We start from the raw sequence: 19,715 nt of genomic DNA, 5'->3' as shown, positions 1-19,715 counted from the left end.
GAGATAATGCCGCCTTTGGTGGGGCAAGAAGGGAATTCATCCGGCGGGTGGTGGGCGTAATCCCACCTGGGATCTTGTCACTCTTGTTGCGTCTGGCTACGGAATCCTTTTTTCTAGGCATTTGTTTGGAAAAGATATGGAGAAGTCTTTTGGTTAAAATGGATCTTGGTCGCTTATCGCTGTCGTAAAGCTGGATAAAATGCTCTCACCAGGGTACAAGAGGCTCAACTACGACAGCGCTATTGTTATCGACAACCAGAATTGGACATCAAGCCACATGTTTATAGACATCAGACGAAAAGGCTGCCAACAGGTGAAAGTGAAATCTAGATAATCTGGTTACACTCATGTACTGTACTGTACTGTACTGTAATGTATTCGCGGAATATCGGCTGAAGAACCAATCTTGTAAAGGGTAAATCACCCCGCAAAACCAAGCCACATACCAAGACCCTAGACTACCTCTAGAGGATGGACGATGAGGCAAGCAACGGGAAGAAGCAAAGTATCTGCATCTGCATCGGTTTCTGCAACCACGTAAGCAGTTCTCGCAAAGCAGTACCGTATTGTTTCATGACGATGCAGGTCCCTCCTTGTTGTCTCAGAGCTGATCGCGAATAACAATAACATCAATCTTCTATTCGTGCGTTTAACTGAACCCAGCTGAGGGGACCTGTCTCGTGCAGTGCCGCGGCTAGGCTAAGCAAAGATTGACAGCTTCGTTACTTGTCAAATCAGTTTAACTCGTGCGGATGTTTTTACGGTTGATGCAGCATAACTTGCCTGAATAGGTGATCATGGATGTCCTGTAAGTGATAGATAGACCTAGTCAACGACCAACGACCAACGCCTCAACTTCGGATGTCGCCTTCATCAAATGACCACTACAATCTTCCAGTGACGTGGTCAATTATCCCGGCTCGGCGTAATTCTGGGTTCCCCAGTCTATGAAACTCTTGATATTGTGGATTATACGCGGATGAATTCAAACAGATGTTGGTTAATTCATGTCATGATGGACCAAGAAAGAGCCTCTCTGAGGGTCCCTAGGTCTTTCCCTTCCGGTAGAAAGCAGCAGGAGCAATTTAGCCTGAAGTCGTCTGCCCCACGCCTTCCCTGCCTTAGCCTTAGTTAGCCGCCCATTAGCCTGTCCTTTCGTTCCACAGAAGCGGGTAAATCTCTCAGGCACATGGAGAAGGTCTCCACCAAAAAGATTCCTCTGTAAACACACCCTGGCCCTTGTTGATCAAGTCCCATGATGGATGGGAAAAGAAGGACGGACATGACATGGTCGAGATCAATGGCACCCAATTCATTGTCATCAGAAGATTCGACGGGTCCTGATCTTGTACAGCTTCACTTTCAATTCGACAAAGAATGCACCCCTATGTCCTTCCTTTTTTTTGGCTGCCATGATTGACTTCCACCAACAATAGACTCGACGAGTCTAATCATGACAACTCTCAAAGAACCCTTTCAAGCTACCGCACAGTTACTTTCGCGATCATGGCTTCGAGCGACCGAAATAGACCACCTTTGGGATCAAAGACATCACCAGGTTGACGAACAAAGAAATCTCTAAAACACCAGCACGGAAACACCGCACCTCTTTGTCCAAGAGTACCAAGTACCCAAATACAGATTCAGTTCTCTCACAATGCCGCCATCAAACACTCATTGGGGACTCGATCTTCTCCCTTGTTTGCAGTATGAACTATGGAGATAATCGCGGGCTGAGTAAAGTCCAGGCAGTCGTGCCTTTGGTCTTTGTTCTTTCTCACAAGCTTATTACCATCGAATCATCCACCTCCGCTGTCACATACTCCCTTCAAGTTTTCATTCTCGACAAAACCAACAACTCGATACACCTTGCCCAACATGAGAGGCCGTGATATCAAGATCAAGATGGTTCGAACGCCCGTAACACCCGGCCATCAAAAAGATCATTACCTAACTCGAGAGCGGAACTTATTCGCCATCAACTCAGCTCTTATTCGCGGCGATACTTCCGTTGTCCTTTACGATTGGGATCACATTCCCCAGAATGAAATACGCAGAATTCCGCTTGCCAATCAAGAAATCCGTAAAGATACCGAGTATTTTCCGGTACTCATAAATCCCTCTCCAAATCCAGACCCATCTGGCGATCTCCAAGCGGATGCTCGACGAAAAATTGAGTCAATGCAGTGGAAGGGATTGAAGTTCAAATTCGTCAAAGTGCTTGCCGAAGGAGGTCATGGTTATGTTTCACTATGGGATGTCACCTTCGATGACGGGTCAACCAGGAGAGTGGTGATCAAGAAAGGTAAAAAGGATTCTGATTCCTTTGATCACGCGAAAGAAGCAAGTTTCCACCTACGATACGATGGAGCGGAACACACGACCCAAGTCATCAAGCTAGACCACGAGTCTGCAGCGATACGAAAAGCGATGAAGAAGGAAAACCCAACGGCCGCCAATAACTTTACAGAAGACTGTTGTTGGGATGCTGCAAAGCTTAAATGTGTTGTGTTTGAGTATGCTCCATATGGTGATGTATCTGGCCTTATGAGGAACATGGCTACAACGAAGCAAAAATTCCCCAATTCAGTTCTTTGGGGGATACTGGAGTGCTGTGAGTTATCTTGTCCAAATCATTCTTCCCACTGACTTGCTTACTTTTGCAGATGCGCTGGGACTTGCTACTGTTGCGTATACACCAGTGTTGGACAGATCTATTACCTTTGAACATCGTTTCAGAGAGGCCGAACAAAACAATCAAGCAGATACATTTCTGGAAAAATTCGAGTCTAATCATAACCCAACGCATGACATTCATCTAGACATGGAATACCACAATAGTAAGCATGTCTACATTCGTAAAGTTCCACCACTAACTTCTATTTAGTACTTGTTGGCCAAGAACAGTCTCATAAAGACAGGCCCGCATTCAAGGTAATTATACTAGAAACACAATGACTACGCCAATATGCTGACTGGGCTTAGTTGCATGACCTGGGAGCGTTCAGCGAGATCATGAGTGAATATTGGGGTAAAATGACTGAAATCGGTCTTTGGAAATTACGATGGGTCCCCAAGCTTCAAGCTGCAACGCCGGTACGTATGTTTGGTGTCGAACTTGGTCGAAATTGCTAAAAATGATATGTATAGGAACAAATAAGCAGTGAGTGGGACGACCTTCCTTTAGGGATGACACCAGAAGAGGTGCAGAACGATTTTGGGGGCAAGGATTTTACAAAGGGACCTGCTTGTGCTGGGCGCTTTGGGACGTGGACCAATGTCTTTCTCATTGCCAAAGTGGTGAGTTTGAGTCAGTTTTGTTCAGGTTGAAGATTTGTCTAATTCTTTGCAGATGGAATCCATGATTACCGGAGTGTCTTACAGGCACCCCTTTGTGTGCGAACGCTATGAGAGTCTGGACGGAAAGACAGGATGCACATATGGTTGGGCGCTGAAGAACAAGGATTTTTCTTGGGTCGATATAGAGCTACGTGACATTGTCCGCAGATGCCTCTTTGAGAATCCTGTTGACAGACCCACCCCGATACAAATACTGAGGGTTATCCAGCAATGGAAGAACTCCGCGGGCTACGATCCTAGGGAAATTGCACGATGGTGGGCAGCGCTGCATGGCCCTCAACAAGTGCCGTCCCATACACCAAAGTCACCAGCCGCCAACGTCAATCCTGTTCAACAGGCCGTGATACATCAGCAGGGACTTTTCGCATTGCATCCGGGAGTGCGGGTAACTGACACCGGCAAGGGTCATCGAGCTCCGAACCAACCCACTCAACATGTTACTGGCCCGTCAAACCAACAACAGTCTCAAAGTACTGTGCAAAGCAATCAAGGAGGTGTCAGCCCTCGACAAACCCCTGGGCTGACGCAATCACCTGTTCAGGCCGTGCCTCCTCCAAGTGATTTACAGCCGCCTGGTTCTGGAAAGAACGCACCTGTCAACACCCCGTCACCGCCGCAGAAGCGTTCACGAGAGGAGTCGACTGAACCGACTGAAGACATGAGTCCTCTCAAAATACAAAAACTTGGCGGATCACGTATCCTTGCTCACAGGCCTCAAGGGGCTATCCAGGCTGTCTCAAGCTCGAGCTCTCCTCCTGCTTTCCTGGCCGCAGCCAATCTGAACGTTGCTAACAACACACGTCATTCAACACCTGCTCTATCCCCGACCTTTCCGGTGGTAGTCACGTCACACCACTCATCAAGATCCCCTCCTGCGTCCTTGTTGGCGGATCTAAACATTCAGAGCATTACACCACCGCCTCCGCCGTCTCCACCGAGTGCCTTGGCTACTTCTCCTCTCCTTTCAGACTCTTCGACAACTCGACCCGGTGCTGCCATTCAAGGCCAGTCAAACGGGATCGGTCCAGGGGAAGCTATGGACATCGATCGTGAGGAGTCGTTTTTCCAGTTCGATGATGATCGCAATCAAGTTGCTTCACCGTTAATACCTCCTGGCCAAGACCCAGACAACCTCCAGCGTCAGCCCCCTTCTACTGGCTGGAAGATGAGCATTAACCGTGCTACCCAACGTCCTGCAAAGTATGTCAAGTTCGACATACCTCCAAGTCCCACTAAAGAGCTTAAAGCTCCTGTGGAGATCCTGTCGCCAAAGATTCAGAGGGTGGTTCGTGGACCAAGTTCCAAGAAGCCCAAATACCTCAAGTCCAAGGCGATGCGCATATTTGTCCGGAAAGCATTGCCACATATGCCAGTCACTCTCCGCAACCTCATGTCCCGGACGAAGGAGCTCGAGTCCCAGCTCATGATTGGTACTGTTCCTATTTATGCTTATCTGAAGTGAGGGCAAGGTTTAGGGGAGTTTGGTATTTTCAACGTAGTGAGGTCGTTTAGTTTGGCGAAGGCTGGGGAGTTGATGGTAGACAAAATGTGCTTTCACAGGATTTGTCTTTTTATGTTTTACTTTGTGCTAAACTAGATTTACTGTTTGATATCATCTGCCATATTGTGTTGTTATTTTATATAGATTATAGAACTTGCTGTTCCTGGGTATCACTAACTCCTATCAGTTGGCCGTTTTCCTTTCTTGCTCAAGGTAGTCGGACTAAAACACAGCCCACAATATATCCAATTTCTTTGCAGAGGAAAAAAATGCTCAGTTAGCATAACGGCATTCACATGTACCGTTACTAGCCTTTATATCGCCCACGTTACTTCCCTGGCTATCCAGACACTCTGGTGATCCGCCCCTGAACATCTTGCGCTGTACAATCTCAACGTCACCAGGCCAGTCGGCAAACTTATCACCGCCAGATCCATCATCGCTACCATCGTTCCTCTGCGTCCAAAGCGTAGCTTCAAACAGCGTATTGTCAAACATGCACTTCGCCGCACGGTTACTCGATGACAGCATAGCATCCGGAACAACCGTCTTGGTCATTGAGAACGAGAACTGCAATCGTTCTTTGGAAGTGTTCTCATCGAGACGTTTGAGAGTCAGGTTTGAGAAAGATGGCGCGAAGGGGTTTGTGGTGGATGAGATGTTGTATGAGTTGTCGTCGTTGGTTGTGATGATCCAGAAGAAGGTTGCTGAGGATCCTTGAGTGTAGGGGTAGCAACGCCATGTTGAGGGGTTGGATGTGCAGTCCGTGGATATGTTTTGGAGATCTGCTCTGAAGGAATAGGAACCAGCGGGGAATTGAGGCGTTGGTTTTGGAGTTGAAGATTCTTGTGGTGTGTTCTTGCTTCTGTTGATGGTCAGTTAGTTGCATCTCTCATATCGGTACCTATGTTGTGTGACTTACGCATTGTCCAAACCTATCGCCAACCCAACACCCAAGGCAATTGCAACAATAGCAGCACCAACCATGAAAATTACCAACAAGCAACATCCTCTCCTCCTATCAACACCGCAAAACCTCCTCTCCCTATAACTCCCCGCGTCCGTCATATCAGTCTCTACAAACTTGCCCTTTGCTTCAGCATACCCATAGTCGTACCTCGGCGGGGAGTAATGCGCCATATGCGGAGCATAGTAGGGTCTTGCCCGAGGTATGTACGCTGGCGGTGGGATGCCATGGTTGCGAAGAGCACGGCGGGGAGACTTTCTGGGGATGCGAAGGGGAGCTGGGGGTGTAGATGGGCTGGGAGGGGAGGGCGTTAAAGCAATCTCGTTTTCGTCAATTGAGGGGAGATGGGGACGAGAGATTGAGGTGAAAGAGGATGTCCTGGGATTGTGACCTCTGATCATGGTTGAAGATTCACCTATAGCTGGGATTGAATATGTAGTAGTTGTTGTTGAAACCGATGACGCTGAAACTCAGTCGTAGCTCATAAGGACAGAGAAGAGGAGGAGGAGAATGCCGGGCTACCAAAAGTATAAAAGACTCAATAGTCAGGCTGCGAATATGCTTCCTCGGACCGGGATAGAGGCAACCTTGATATGTTCAGCTCAGTCTGGTGAAACAATCATGCATTCAAGCTCAGCCAAACCAATAGATACATCAGACTTTAAAGATGACATGCATTCAGCGAGAGGGGACTCGACCAGTTTTTCAATTCGCAGAGACAAAGAGAAGAAGTCAAGAAGAAAGCATCAATGACACCATCGTATCATCCCTCCTCCAGACCAAACTATCGATTCCCTCTACCCTGTTTTTTGCCTCCCCTCCTAGAACCCAACCTTAGGGACGAAAAGGCAACTAAAAACCGTTCAGAAATTCAATTAACAATTCAAGACCCGCCCGTTGCGGGATCATCGTTATCCGAAGGGCGGCGCGGGCGTTGTTTTACTTTAGCGTGCGCCGCTAAATACTTTGCCTCGCTACGGCCTCGTGATTGGGGATGTCCCTGGAAAGGTGGCGTTGGAGCTGCAAAGCTTGGCTTGGGAAATATTGGTTCTAACGTTAGCTAAGGGAAACAGGTAAAGCGGGAGGGGATTTGCATATTGGATCTGGAATTCCACTGCTGTCAGGGTCAGCCGATAATCGGGTTTGAGGCTGTTATGTATATGCAACTATCGTCTTATTGAACCCTTGATTTCTATCCCTCTACTGTATACTCTGTACCCTTCTAAACATCATATCGCTACTGTTCCCCCCTGCTGTGATAGATCGTCTATGTAGATCCCTAATATTCTCAAGTATACAACTGTCGCTGGCTGACTCAATGCAAAATAAACACTACCACCATCAGTTACTGTACGGGTATTGCTCTTCCACGTCATCTCACATCAACTAACCCTTCAGCTACCCTTCATCCAACTACTCCTGCCCCTCTGCTGCCTTCTCCGCATATGTTGGAGCCTCCAAAACTTCACCCTTATCCGTCCAGACAGCCGACAATTCTGTCTCAATCTCGTCCCGGCGCTTCTTCCATTCTTCCACTTGTGCGAGTCGCTCTCGTAGTTCCTGTAGCTCCTTCTCTACCTGCATCTTCTCGCGCTCAGTACCGATACGCTCAAATTCCCATTCATCTCCTCGGTCGCCCATACCAAGGACTAAGTTATATGAGTGGTACTTCTTGAGCGATGCTCGAGTTGAGATAGTGATAAGTGCTGTGTGCGTTAGTCAAATGATATCATAACCATAAACAGAGTTGGAACTTACTGATACCCCTCTCCTTGCATGTCTCGTACAGCAAACCCTCGACGTCACTCGAAACAGCGCTAGTGCCTTCATCGACAATGGCATACTGAGGCTCGTGATAGAGTAGGCGAGCGAAACCCATGCGCTGCTTCTCACCTCCGCTGAGAACATCCTTCCACTCTTTTCGAGTATCCCATCCACCTTCACGATCAGGCAGGTATCCCAATTTCGCGGCCTCCAGAGCATTCATAAGGTCATCCTCGGACTTGCGCTTCTCCTTCATGTCAACGTGGCCATCAGGGTAGATGACTTGGTCACGGAGAGTTCCTGGGCTCAAGTATGGTCGCTGAGGAAGGAACATGATTCCGTCTTGACCAACGTCCTTAGGACGACTGACCAATCCTCGGTATACTGGCCATAAGCCAGCAAGGATTCTTGAAATTGCGGTTTTACCCACGCCATTCGGTCCGGAGATCTAGATATTGTCAGTGCACGTACGGAATAATGGTCGGAATAAACTTACAAGTAGATGTTCGCCCCTTCGCACAATAATAGATAAGGACTCGAGCAACTCCTCACCTCCCTGAGGCCACAGACCAGGAGCGACAACTGGCACATGCTCGAAACGAACTCCGTCAAACCCCTTCTGGATGGTTCCTGAAACATCAGACAGAGAGTATAGTTCGCTCTGTCCAGCTCGAACCTGATAAGAATCGGCATGTACCCGATGTAATGTCGAGATAAGTGTATACACGCGGCTGGTATATCCTGCCAACTCTGACAGATCTTTGATTGAGTACATCATGCGACCACCTGCGTCTGCAAGTGAAAGCATAAGCCTCTTGTTCGTAATAAACTCCTTCATTCGGTTACGTTCTCGTCCTCCTCGTACTGCAGTCTCAACCATCTCAGCTCGGCCTCCAACACCACCCCACGCCGGAAGGAATACGGGGAGTGATGCCAGCAGGTAGCCGTAAGCACTCCAGCTGTATTTGAGAATAAAATCTTCCAAAATATTATAGCGGATCTTGAGCATGTAAATGCCTTCCATCCAAGATTTTAGCGACTTGAATTCACGGTTCAAAAACGTCTTTTCAGTCTCGGCGCCACCGTAGAAGGCGACCTCCTCCGCGTTGGCAATGAGGCGGGCATGTAAGCTTCGGAAGTCACCCTCTTTGCGACCTTCGACTGCCTTTAGTTTGCCGAAGGGTGGCGAAAGTCGTCGCAGGATACTGGCAGTCAAGAAGTAATTGCCCATTAGGCCGGTAATAGCCAGGGGACCCAAGGATCTGTAAAGCTGATAATTGAAGACACACAAGTCAACAAAAGGCTTGCCAAGCGATGAGTAGATGTTGGCTGCCGCTGCGCAGAACAGTGTCAGATCTTGAGTGATGAACTGATCGGCACTTTGGCCAACGCCCCCATCCAGATTTGAAAGCTTATAATAGCTCAGGTTGTCGTTAAGGTAGAGGTCATGGATATATCGTGTCAGTCGCGTACGGAAGGCGATAGAGACCTTAGATTCAAGGAACTTGATCATGGCGTTTGTGTAAGAGGCAAAGCCACCGATTCCGCACCACTAAGATACGTGAGTTTCTGGTATGATTTCATCAGGTTGGTTACTTACCTTCAAGATGCCCCATAAGAAAGCCCCACCGTTTCCAGCGACTAAATCGCGTACAATCTCTCCATCTAGGCGAGCGACAACCAGTGAGAGGTATGTTCTCAGCATCAGAAACACGCCGTGGCTAAGCAGTAAGCCGGCTTCTTTGCTAGACCATCGCGGGATCATAATGCTCATCAGGCTTAGGAACTGATGCAGGAAAGCGATATTAAGGCCAGGTTTCGTTTGCGCTGCTGGTACTGTGCCTTCTCGTAGACCAGATACGCGAGGAGGGTTCAGGAACAAACGTCGATGCGCATCAAAGGTGAGAGGCTTGGTTGTGTTGATAACCACTTTTGACGTTCCATCTTTATATGGGACATAGATAGTTCGCGATCCGTCCTTGTTGTGAAGCCATGAGTTTGTGCGCACCAGTTTGCGACCTTGTTCTCGCTCATGTCGTCGATTCTTCCACCATCGACGCCCTCCGACTCCACCAAGGATAATTGAGATCGCAAGGGCGAGTGTCGCGAGTAAACGAGTTGTGCGAGTTGTTCCGCGCAACCTTGTCTTGATCTTACCCGTCCATTTGTCAAGGAACGCGGCTAACTGCTCCTCGGCGGCAGTATGCCGCAGCGTTGATTGCCCGGCCATGAGAAAAGAGTGAATTGAGTACGAGCTTTGTGATGACGCTGGCTGGGTGCTTATACTGTGATAGTTGGAGTAGCTCCCCCACAACAACAATAAGGACCAAGTCTCTGAAGAGGCTCAGAGCGCTCTCTTTACGTGTCCATCAGCAAGAGCGTGTGTTATACGTGATGTCAAAGATTTGATGGTAGTATTAAAATGTGTGGTAGTTAGAAACCGTTTGGCTAAGGCAAAATGTGGTTGAGATTGACAAGTATCGAAGTAGTCATGAGCATGTGAAATACGGGTATCCGAGGCAAGTGGCACATGAGACGGCTTGCGCCTGCCTCCAACTGCGACCTGCCTCACCTAAGCTGCAGCCGACGGATGCGGCGAGCGGGAATGACGACACTGTGTCCAATCACATGATGAAAGAAAAGCTGGGGAAATATGGGGGAAGCATCTGAGCATCTGGACTTTCCTTAACCGATCGAGTTGACATCCCATTGGTTCGGTTAATCTTTGTAGTGGACTGAACTTTGGAGACAACCTACCCTGAAGAGACAACCACTAATCTACCTATGTACGACCATGATATCAACTCGGATCTCTTGACTACCTACCTAGGTATACATGTTTGCTTCTTGTTGTATAGCACTCAATCATTTTGTGTGTCTTCTCTTTGATCTGTTTGTATTTAGTACATATCACCATGACTATTCACGGCTGACGTGGGAGTCGTAGTAAGTTTTGCACGACTCCCTTTGACCTCGACTCTTGTCACTAAAATATACGAAAATTCAGACACAACAGAACTTGTGATACCGTCGTCTTACCCAAGTCTTACACCGTTCAAGGTAGGTACGAGAACTGAATATCGATCTGCAATTCAATATCGTCCAGATCATACACGTTTACAGACAGCCCAGGGCCAAGGTTAACACGACTCAGTTTCGATACGCTAGTTCAAGGGGCCAACTCACTACCACGAACTTGCCGTTCTTAAATCAACCGATGACACTTTTCCGTAAACCCACTCGTTCAAAGATCCAGCCTCACCTCGGGGAGCAAATCGATGGTGTGATCACTACAGAAACATGCCCAAGGAAGCCATGTCCGGGTAAGCTTATAGTTGACCTGAAATACATCACAGCAAACAAGATCGATATGATATCCTAGGCCAAGCAGAAACACCAGCTGCAGAGACTCTCTAACCGGACCACAGCGACAGCGGGTATGCAGGTCTCTTAAGTGGTCAAGGCCGACGGGCCCACGATGCATGGAGACATCACTGATCCGGGCGCCAACTCGGCCAATCATGGCAACTGACCCAGGATACTTGTCCCGGACCGACAGGGATAAGGGCTCTTTCCGTGTCTCAGTCTTGAAAGAGAAGATGGAATTGAGAACCTGGGTTGGAACTGAAGCTGGACCACAAGGGAATTCCGAAAGCGATATGCGTGAGTAGGAGCATTGGTTGGACGAAAGGGTCTTGCTTGGACTCGAATTCTGGGAATGCACGTGAAGAAGCTCGTATGTATGGAAGGTTTGGAAGCTAAGGATTCAACGACTCAAGCAAAGCTACGGATACGGCTACATGAATTAATGAGCATCGTTGAATGACATTGCATGGACCAGGTAGTAACTTTCGCTAGCATCAATGTCATCCCATGCAGACGCTCCCAGCAACCCTATTCAAGATATCACAACACACATAGGCACTGTATCCGTACCATTAACAAACACTTTAGGTTGCATGACACGAGGAAACATCGAAAGAGCGTGCATCTCGTCCCGTACGTCAGTGGTCATGTAGCAGTAGCACACGGATGTGAGTGACATGGTGGCAGCAGCCTCAGTCAGTCAGTTCAAAGCGAGATCCAAATCCAAGACCAAGACCAGACCGCAAGGAAGAAGCTTGAAAAGCTGGGGGAGAGCTTGGGCCCTTGGGGGGCAACGCAGTAAAAAAACAGAACGACCTGATTGACTGACAACAAATCTCATTTGTTTGTTTATATGTAAAGACCCGAAATTAAGCTCCTCTCTCATGCAGTACGGAACAGGACATGTTCATCAATGCTAAAAGGAGGGCCCCTCTCCTCAGCGCTGTGCTGCTGAAAAGATCATGGGCATGGTTTATTAGAGTGAAGAACGGATACCCATTAGCCATCCCTTGTTGGTGTGGGCATCAATCCAGTGTACAGTAGGTTACCAGCACCTGGTGATGGCAGCCCAGGCTAATGAGGTTAGTAGCTTTCACCCGATTAAACGGAGCTTTCCAGCAGACGATATGGTGAATTCGGTTGCATAGAATGCTTGCAGGACTCGAGACTCCACCATGACAGTATTAATTAAAATCTTTGCTTTTTATGTTCTGATAATTTGATTTCTCACGTACAGTACAGTAGAATTGATCAGGTCGACATCAAGTACGTAGTAAGAGAGGGTAATAAATGTAATGTAGGTACATGTGCAGAACCAGGACAGGGGTCCTTAGGCGCCGCACCGAGCCATGAGCGGGCCTAAACCAGCCATACGACAGGGTGGTTAAGATGAGCTTGCCGGACACCATTATTAGCGGAGATGAGTGACAAGGGACGGTCTATCAGCTATCAGGAGATACCAGATGTGAAGTAGTTGACACTGTCCTCAACACTTGGACTTATGCTGTAAACACAGTGCTAATGATACCAAAGTCTACAGTATACGATACTACCCTATCATGATGGATGGTCCCGGAGGGTTAATCTCGAGCCAAACTCCACTCACACCTCCCTCTACTACCCACCCCAGTCAAGCCCAGTCAAGCCCAGTCAAGCCCCATCCTCTTCGGCCTCTCTCATTCTATCCTCTGACCTCTCAGAGGTTCACAGTCTCCCACCGTCCCCAGTGACCCTGCTGCTCACTGTTTCTAGCGGATGCCCCCCGGACCAGGCTTCCCTTCCAGCACGTCGCCCACTGTCGCTGCACTTTGCACGCACTGCATCGCGTCCAGTCAATCCAATCCAATCCAATTCCAGCCTTTCCAAACCGAAATCCAACCTGGACTTGACTTTTGCCTTTCTCATCCTCGTCTGCAGTCTAAACAACTTCCAGGGAGAAAGAGTTTGATAGAGATACCCTGCGCGACCTAAGCTTGTTCTGCTCTGCTTTTCTCAATCTCTCCTAGCTGAGCCAAGACCAAGTTCACCTCTTAAAGGCAATCATCTCGCTTGTGCGCCAGGTCCTTTTCAGCCTCCGATCCTCTCTGCTCCCGTCTTCCGCTGGTCCTCCGTCTTTCTTCATTCTCACCGAGCTCCATCCCCGACCGACGCAATCCCCGATCAGGTTTTCTGTTGACGGATTCTGTCTCCAATATTGAGACAAGTCGTCCATTCATTCACTCATTTTTGCGACCCTTTTTGGTCCATCCTAAAGTTTCGCTTCTTCCTCCCCGATTCTTGGTCCAGGCCGATTTCTAGCCTCCCCTGCCTTGGCCCAAACGCGCCGTAATTTCCCACCGTCGCCCTTTTACTCCCAGAGCCGACGAAACCTATCAACTATTTTGTACTCGCCATACCGATTGACTTCGTTTCTTGTCGCACCTTGAGCCTCGATAGGCTGCATTTGAAGAGTCAGGGACCGATATATCAGACGGATTTGTTTGCGGTCAACGACGTGAGTACCTGTTACCTCTCACGCCTGCCCGGGATCTTGCGCGATTGCTTGGACAGTACGGTTTTCAAGATTGTACTCGCAAGCTTATAGCTCTCACTTGATGAAGTGAGGGTTTTGTGAGGCGCAGGAATCTGTTGTCAGCACTCTTGATGCATTGATATCCTGTGTCAGCCAACGTTCGCGATTGCTTCGTGCCTTACAAATCCCACAAAAACAGTAGCTGACCGGTTTCTAGGAGAGAAAGCAAACATGTCGAACCCAAACGACGAGATTCAACCTCAGGCAACCTCAGCCGATGCTGAAATGTCGAACAAGGGTCAGTTATCTCCAGAGGAGGGAACGAGCTCCAAAAAAGGTCGCGGTCTCCTTAAGGTTCCCTCGAGATCATCGTCACAGCGGAACCAATCGTCACCAACATCGACGGGGTTGAGTGGGGCTACAGTCAGCGATCCCCGGAACAGCATCGGAAGCCGATCGAAAGACTCCAAAGGAAGTCTCCGGGCGCGACGACGGAACGGAAGTACTTCAAGCAACAGGACTGGAGGCGAAACTGAACCCACAAACACCGCTGCAAACACACAGCCAAACTCTCCTGTTGCCCCCTCACAGAAGAAGAAGCGTGGCGGTCTATTGGCTTTTCTTGGATGCTGTGGTACGCCTGAAGGCCCGGCTGGCAACGAGGAAAACAACGAAAACGTACACAAGCTCGACGTCCTACCGCCTCGCCCGACATCCGCAAGGTCGCGAACCAATACTCCTCAGGAACAACCCAGGCCAGTTGCTGAGAGAGAGCCTCAAGTTACTGTCCCCGCACCGGAACCCAAGGACGAGGCTACCTCATCAGGCCACGCCAACGACGAAATCACAACGGCAGAGCGAGAAAACAGGGAATCGAAGCAATCGGTTCCCCCTTCAGTCACAGTGGAGCCCCCCAAGCCTACGCCCACAGAAGAAGAGCCTCAGGTGGCAGACAAGACGCCTAAGCCTAATAACGGTGACGTGGATATGCAAGATGCTCCTACTGAGGAGCTAGAAGAGGCACCTGAAGCCCCTGCAGTCGAAGCTCCAACCCAAAGAACGATACCGCCTCCCCCACCCCCAGGCCCTGCGGTCGTGGCACCCAGTCAATTTACAGATGCTGGCCCATCAGCACCCGAACCGCAGAAATGGTTGTTGCCCCCAATTGCACCAGAGCACAAGGGCAGAAAATGCCTGGTTCTCGACTTGGATGAGACTTTGGTTCACAGTTCCTTTAAGGTATGGTTATCAGCAATCTATTTGTCGTGGATATGCGCTAATTTCTGTCAAAGATCTTACATCAAGCCGACTTTACGATTCCTGTCGAGATTGAGGGTAACTACCACAATGTTTACGTGATCAAGCGACCCGGCGTCGACGAATTCATGAAGCGTGTTGGAGAGCTCTACGAGGTTGTAGTCTTTACAGCTTCCGTTTCTAAGGTGAGTCTTACCTCATTAGTTGACAGACCAGGAGATTTACTGACAATGCGTAGTATGGAGACCCGCTCTTGGACCAGCTGGACATTCACAAGGTTGTTCACCACAGACTCTTCCGTGAGAGCTGTTACAACCACCAAGGGAATTACGTCAAAGACTTGTCCCAAGTTGGCCGAGACCTGAAGGATACCATCATCATCGATAACTCGCCTACCTCCTACATCTTCCACCCACAGCACGCTGTACCCATCAGCAGTTGGTTCTCCGATGCCCACGACAATGAGCTACTAGACCTCATACCCGTCCTTGAGGATTTGGCAGGACCCAACGTCGCTGACGTCAGTCTTGTTCTCGATGTCACACTCTGAAGCATGACCGTTTCCTAACAACATTTTTACTTTGTCAAACATTTTTCCACGATTCGAACTACAACCGTTGATCTGCAGAGTTGCCATCATAGCGGAAGGCGTTTGGTTGAGAGCTTTCGTTTCCTGGTATAGATGTACTATTGTCTAATCATACATAATTGAGCGGTTGGGATGGAACGAAACGAAACGAACCTCGCCAACATGCTCAAACTTCCTTTTACAAAAGATACCTGGCGGTCTTTGGTCGCCACCAGCACGGTGGCCTTTTACAGCAGGCATTTCCATTACATCTCGCAGATCCAGAGCAAAAAGATGGATCAGCAACATGAGAGGCACGGGGACACATACAAGCTCTTGATCTCCGGATACGGAGCTCAGTGACAGGTGGGATGTCGTGTTCAATACATGCTGGGCTGAAGAAACAGAGAGAGGGCCTGTCGAGGAGGATTGAACACCTGTCATACCATCTCATGTCACAGGGATGAAAAAAAAGAGCTGGAGGAGAACTCGACAGGTGCATGGATGACGCGCCAGTGATGCGCGAATGTTTTTTTGTTGTCTTGATTCCCTTTGTCTTATGGTTCCTTCCTTGTCTTTGATACTGCTACCGCTGCTTCTTCTCTCTTCCTTCTTGTTGTCTTTGTTTCTTTTTGATTATACACCACCCTTGATACATTCATATCGAGTCTGCGAGCGGACTCGAAAGCGAGCACGAGAGCGTTTGTTGTTGATATCCAATCCGCCTGACGATAGGATCAACAGGTGTAGAGGCTACAGCCATCTCTCCCATACATAGTCTCACTAAATTGTAAAATTTCTTTTTACAGAATAATGGCCTTGAATGAAATAATCACTTTGTTTGTTGCAGTATCTTAATTTGGCTTGAAATGGTAAACTGTCGCATGTTGCTCAGCTTAATGAAGCTACTTGCAGTAAAGTGATCTGATGTGGAGCTCGTACCTACCTACCTATTGTGGAGAGCTGTAGTCCCTTGGAGTTGGAGAGCTCAATTCAGTTCAGTAGACGCCACCGGAAAATCATAGCCCCGCCTCCCTCCTTTCTGGTGAATGTGGCCTCAACTCCCTAAGTGGTCGGTCCCCCATTTTACGGGGGGAGTAGCACAACCACCCAAACCATTAATTTAGGACCCGTCTCTCGTCTTGATCCTTGGTTTCCATCAACGTTTTACTATCTATCCTCTCCTTTACTTTCCATTTTCGCGCCCTTCAGAAATCCTGCTGTGATTTCTCCGTCAACTCTCATTCTCCGGGTTTAATTCTTCAACAATGGTACGTTCTTAAGCTTCGAAGCGAGAGCAATTGGCGATGCAAGCTGCGGAGCTAGTGTCGCATTGCGACTGAGCTCTTCTCTCTAGATTCGAAGCTTGTTGTATGATCGACATTGATTCACTAACATGGTGTTTTCTACAGTCTTCCCCTCGTCCTTCTTCCCCCGTTAACGGCGGCGCTGCTGCCAGCGGTGCCAACATCGGCCGACCCTCATCCCCTGCTATCCCTGGTGGTCCCCGTACTGCCATCCGACGACGCGCTGCTGCCGACCAGAAGGAGAAGATTGCCAATGCTCGACCAAGCAGCACTCGCGCCGCTGGCGCCGGTGGTTCTAGCAGCACCATGCTGCGTACGTTACTTTGTCTGGACGACATTTAGTCACATTTATACTGATACCCTTTTGTAGGACTTTACACCGATGAGTCGCCCGGCCTCAAGGTCGACCCTGTCGTCGTCCTTGTTCTCTCTCTTGTCTTTATCTTCAGCGTTGTTGCTCTTCACAGTATGCTTTGCCCCCTCACAAGATGTGTCCAATACGTGTCCCCTAACTCAATCTCCAGTTATCGCCAAGATTACCCGAAAGTTCTCCAGCTAAACGGCTGCGACAAAAAACTCCAAATTTCACGACGAAACTCGAAGAGAAAGGGAGAGATGACGATATCTTGGGGACGGCTGCTATTTTTTGTTATAAACCATGATGCGGCGTATGGGCCTTTCTTACACACATGAAAGCTATGTGATGTGAAAAGATGCGCCATATTCAGCAATTGGGAGAGGATTAGGTTAATACGGCCACACCGGAAGTTTTGTTTGTTTGGTATTGCGGTTTATGAGGGGAGCCTTTGTATTATATCTCGGGAAAAAGGGTCCAAACCGACAATCTGGACTTTATATAGCAGTCTAACAACTTTGACTGTTTTGACGCACCAACATTGAACCTCTATCGACTACACATGTGATATGCAAGGGACATGTGCCGTTAAGTCTTTGAGACGCAGATGTGTTCCATTCCTCAATTGGGTCTATGCCGAGACACTGGGCTGGCTGCAGTAATAGGTGGGAAGCAAGTCAAATATCGTGTTTGAACGTCCAGCTGATCAACCTCACTTAACGAAAAGGCAGAGCACTGATATAAACCCCGTGGGAGAGAAGCGTATCACATAAGCCATTTCTTAAAACTAGTCTATTACCATCTCAACGTATAGACAGAAAAACCCAAGCCGTCTAATTTTCCCAATCACCGGACACTTGCTCATATGTGTCCTTGTATCCCTTGGGCAATTCTAGAAACGAGTTAGCACTAAGAACACTCTTGTTTCATGGGTTATGAGTGAACGTACTATGAGCTGCTGGCATGGCGCCAGCCGTCAAGTATCCGTCGGAATAGATGTTCGAGCAGTTTCATGCCAGCAATGATGGTATCAATGCCACTCTCCACGCTTTCTTGCAACAAGCGATATTGGGCATTTCGGAGTTCTTGAGCTAGCTGGGTGTCTCGAGCTAGGTCATCTAGAGCTTGCTTCAAATCTCGATCCTTTTCTTCCAGAGCTTTCTTAAAGGTTCGCTCTTTTTCTTCTAGAGCTTGCTTGAAATCTCGCTTGATGTCTTGACGGTGGCCATCTAGAGCTTCCTGAAACTTCTGCAATAATTGCATCGGTAGCTCAGACTGTTGCACAGGTAGTCCAGACTGTTGCATCACTTCCTCGAATAGAGCAGCGAGTTCAGGCCAGTTAGGGATCTTGTTTCAGCAAGTGGTAAGTAAAGACCAGATATCGAAGAGGCATGGTATAATGTGGCTTACATGCTGGCCATTGTTGATCCGAACAGCCGCTTCTTGCAGGCGGCGCCCAGGCCCAACGGCATGGGGAGGGAGCTATACAATAAGTCAGCGGTGTTGCATTTTGTAAGATGGGAGCCCCAAGCATACTGAGGAACAGCGCTGTCGGAGGTGAGCACATCTGCAACAAGATTTGACAACATTTGACGCTGTGTATCGACGTCAGCAAAAGCCCCCCCTCACTAACACGGAAGGTAAACGAACCATCCTGATGATGGCAAAGTGAGTCTGGTCCCTTGTCTGCCATCCTGATGGCACATTCCATGCAAGGTACTTCAGTTGGATCGCCCGAGGCAGGGGTGCGGCGGAGTTTCTCCTCAACAAGAGTCTTGTCTTCATCGGATTCATACTCGTAGTCGCTTTCAGCCGACTGGTCTCCATCGGATTCATACTCGGAGTCACTGTCATCCTGAACGAACTCGTTAGGCCCAGGCGGGAAGTAGCTGTCTTGCTGTGGAAGATATTTGGTTAGATTTGGTTAGATTTGGGGGGGTCTATCGGCGATATAACTAACGGATTCCTCTCTGCCAAACTCAAGACAATGATTGAGGTTCATCTTGAAGACAAAAGATTAACGATAAGTTCAAAAGAATGGTGACTTGCTCTTGTATTAGCAAAAAACTGTTAACAGATGGAAGGCAAAGAGGAAGAAGAGGGAGGTGATGGTAGGGAGAAGAAGGAAAGAAGGCAGCCTGTGGAGGAGCCAGAGAGAAGTAAAGGAAGCTCTTATAAACGGCGAAGAGCTAAGCGATTATAATTCACTGATCTCTTGGTCAGTGATTCAGTAGTGCTAGAGTATGAATCAGGTTATCTGGCTCCACCATAGGCACCCATTCTGAACTCTGCAACCTAGTGGTAGCTGTCAAGTGAGAGAAAGATTAACCAAAGAGGTAGGAGCACAGAATTAGCTAGAACTATAGACTGGATTATTACTGCCTAAACAATTAAATGCAATCTCAACGAGATGTGTCTAAGTTTGTACTTTGAGCAACACGCGAGGAGAGGTAGACGATGGTGTTGATATTGATATTGATATTGATGGAAGCTGAAAGGACTGTTAGGCTCAAGGCAAGAAGTGATATGTTATTCTAGATTCTCGCAGATCGATAGATGACCTGTGGTTCTAAACTAGAGAGAGTATTTTGGTATTGATGGGGTGAAATATTGACTGGCCTGACTGCGACTCCTTTCACCCACCAAATGCATCCGAGACAGATCCCGGTACAAATCTCCAAGCCTCAAACACTCCAGAGCTGTTCGGGAGACAGAATCTCCAAGCACCTAATTTACTCATCCTCCAGCCCGATCCGGA

General features: G+C 48.4%; 6 protein-coding genes across 6 annotated transcripts; 3 read left to right on the top strand and 3 right to left on the bottom strand.

Annotated features, from left to right (window-relative positions):
- Window positions 1-1,649: 1,649 nt before the first annotated feature.
- B0J16DRAFT_174206 (uncharacterized protein) lies at window positions 1,650-5,139 on the top strand. Its single transcript, XM_046122459.1, has 6 exons — window positions 1,650-2,614; window positions 2,667-2,840; window positions 2,888-2,934; window positions 2,986-3,096; window positions 3,151-3,300; window positions 3,353-5,139. Exons 1-6 carry the CDS (start codon window positions 1,879-1,881, stop codon window positions 4,820-4,822), a joined length of 2,688 nt encoding a protein of 895 aa, XP_045980197.1. The 5' UTR covers window positions 1,650-1,878; the 3' UTR covers window positions 4,823-5,139.
- B0J16DRAFT_174181 (uncharacterized protein) lies at window positions 4,979-6,403 on the bottom strand. The gene is made up of 2 exons (XM_046122458.1): window positions 5,784-6,403; window positions 4,979-5,726 (listed from the first exon to the last, which is right to left on the bottom strand). The coding sequence occupies exons 1-2, from the start codon at window positions 6,227-6,229 to the stop codon at window positions 5,135-5,137; spliced, it is 1,038 nt and encodes a 345-aa protein (XP_045980196.1). The 5' UTR covers window positions 6,230-6,403; the 3' UTR covers window positions 4,979-5,134.
- A 571-nt stretch (window positions 6,404-6,974) lies between these two features.
- B0J16DRAFT_347346 (ABC transporter transmembrane region 2-domain-containing protein) lies at window positions 6,975-10,205 on the bottom strand. Its single transcript, XM_046128557.1, has 4 exons — window positions 9,193-10,205; window positions 8,089-9,144; window positions 7,587-8,040; window positions 6,975-7,534 (listed from the first exon to the last, which is right to left on the bottom strand). Exons 1-4 carry the CDS (start codon window positions 9,820-9,822, stop codon window positions 7,242-7,244), a joined length of 2,433 nt encoding a protein of 810 aa, XP_045980195.1. The 5' UTR covers window positions 9,823-10,205; the 3' UTR covers window positions 6,975-7,241.
- A 3,233-nt stretch (window positions 10,206-13,438) lies between these two features.
- B0J16DRAFT_174141 (HAD-like domain-containing protein) lies at window positions 13,439-15,349 on the top strand. Its single transcript, XM_046122457.1, has 3 exons — window positions 13,439-14,709; window positions 14,763-14,912; window positions 14,966-15,349. The coding sequence occupies exons 1-3, from the start codon at window positions 13,702-13,704 to the stop codon at window positions 15,275-15,277; spliced, it is 1,470 nt and encodes a 489-aa protein (XP_045980194.1). The 5' UTR covers window positions 13,439-13,701; the 3' UTR covers window positions 15,278-15,349.
- Window positions 15,350-16,403: 1,054 nt separating this feature from the next.
- Window positions 16,404-17,656, top strand: B0J16DRAFT_347339 (Sec61beta family-domain-containing protein). The gene is made up of 4 exons (XM_046128556.1): window positions 16,404-16,566; window positions 16,708-16,915; window positions 16,973-17,068; window positions 17,127-17,656. Exons 1-4 carry the CDS (start codon window positions 16,564-16,566, stop codon window positions 17,159-17,161), a joined length of 342 nt encoding a protein of 113 aa, XP_045980193.1. The 5' UTR covers window positions 16,404-16,563; the 3' UTR covers window positions 17,162-17,656.
- Window positions 17,657-17,790: 134 nt separating this feature from the next.
- On the bottom strand, window positions 17,791-19,090 carry B0J16DRAFT_374630 (uncharacterized protein; the record flags this gene model as incomplete). The annotated part of the gene is made up of 6 exons (XM_046130616.1): window positions 18,918-19,090; window positions 18,608-18,854; window positions 18,494-18,552; window positions 18,368-18,439; window positions 17,907-18,304; window positions 17,791-17,866 (listed from the first exon to the last, which is right to left on the bottom strand). The coding sequence occupies exons 1-6, from the start codon at window positions 18,957-18,959 to the stop codon at window positions 17,791-17,793; spliced, it is 894 nt and encodes a 297-aa protein (XP_045980192.1). The 5' UTR covers window positions 18,960-19,090.
- Window positions 19,091-19,715: the final 625 nt, after the last annotated feature.

Source organism: Fusarium flagelliforme (assembly GCF_020744385.1).
Source record: "Fusarium flagelliforme strain FIESC 12 MPI-CAGE-AA-0113 chromosome Unknown B0J16scaffold_6, whole genome shotgun sequence".
Classification (NCBI taxonomy): Eukaryota; Fungi; Ascomycota; class Sordariomycetes; order Hypocreales; family Nectriaceae; genus Fusarium; species Fusarium flagelliforme.
Note: the sequence above shows the minus strand (reverse complement) of the source record. Positions and strands in the feature narration are given on the sequence as shown.

Bases quoted from the DNA above. Each gene is read 5' to 3' on its own strand.
- B0J16DRAFT_174206 (XM_046122459.1), top strand. From the start codon at position 1,879: ATGAGAGGCCGTGATATCAAGATCAAGATGGTTCGAACGCCCGTAACA. The intron at 2,615-2,666 runs GTGAGTTATCTT...TTACTTTTGCAG, and splicing joins TTGGGGGATACTGGAGTGCT to ATGCGCTGGGACTTGCTACT. The intron at 2,935-2,985 runs GTAATTATACTA...GACTGGGCTTAG, and splicing joins AAGACAGGCCCGCATTCAAG to TTGCATGACCTGGGAGCGTT.
- B0J16DRAFT_174181 (XM_046122458.1), bottom strand. From the start codon at position 6,229: ATGATCAGAGGTCACAATCCCAGGACATCCTCTTTCACCTCAATCTCT. The intron at 5,727-5,783 runs GTAAGTCACACA...GACCATCAACAG, and splicing joins GCGATAGGTTTGGACAATGC to AAGCAAGAACACACCACAAG.
- B0J16DRAFT_347346 (XM_046128557.1), bottom strand. From the start codon at position 9,822: ATGGCCGGGCAATCAACGCTGCGGCATACTGCCGCCGAGGAGCAGTTA. The intron at 8,041-8,088 runs GTAAGTTTATTC...GACAATATCTAG, and splicing joins GAAGGGGCGAACATCTACTT to ATCTCCGGACCGAATGGCGT. The intron at 7,535-7,586 runs GTAAGTTCCAAC...TAACGCACACAG, and splicing joins ATGCAAGGAGAGGGGTATCA to CACTTATCACTATCTCAACT.
- B0J16DRAFT_174141 (XM_046122457.1), top strand. From the start codon at position 13,702: ATGTCGAACCCAAACGACGAGATTCAACCTCAGGCAACCTCAGCCGAT. The intron at 14,710-14,762 runs GTATGGTTATCA...TTTCTGTCAAAG, and splicing joins TGGTTCACAGTTCCTTTAAG to ATCTTACATCAAGCCGACTT. The intron at 14,913-14,965 runs GTGAGTCTTACC...GACAATGCGTAG, and splicing joins TTACAGCTTCCGTTTCTAAG to TATGGAGACCCGCTCTTGGA.
- B0J16DRAFT_347339 (XM_046128556.1), top strand. The intron at 16,916-16,972 runs GTACGTTACTTT...ACCCTTTTGTAG, and splicing joins TTCTAGCAGCACCATGCTGC to GACTTTACACCGATGAGTCG. The intron at 17,069-17,126 runs GTATGCTTTGCC...CTCAATCTCCAG, and splicing joins CAGCGTTGTTGCTCTTCACA to TTATCGCCAAGATTACCCGA.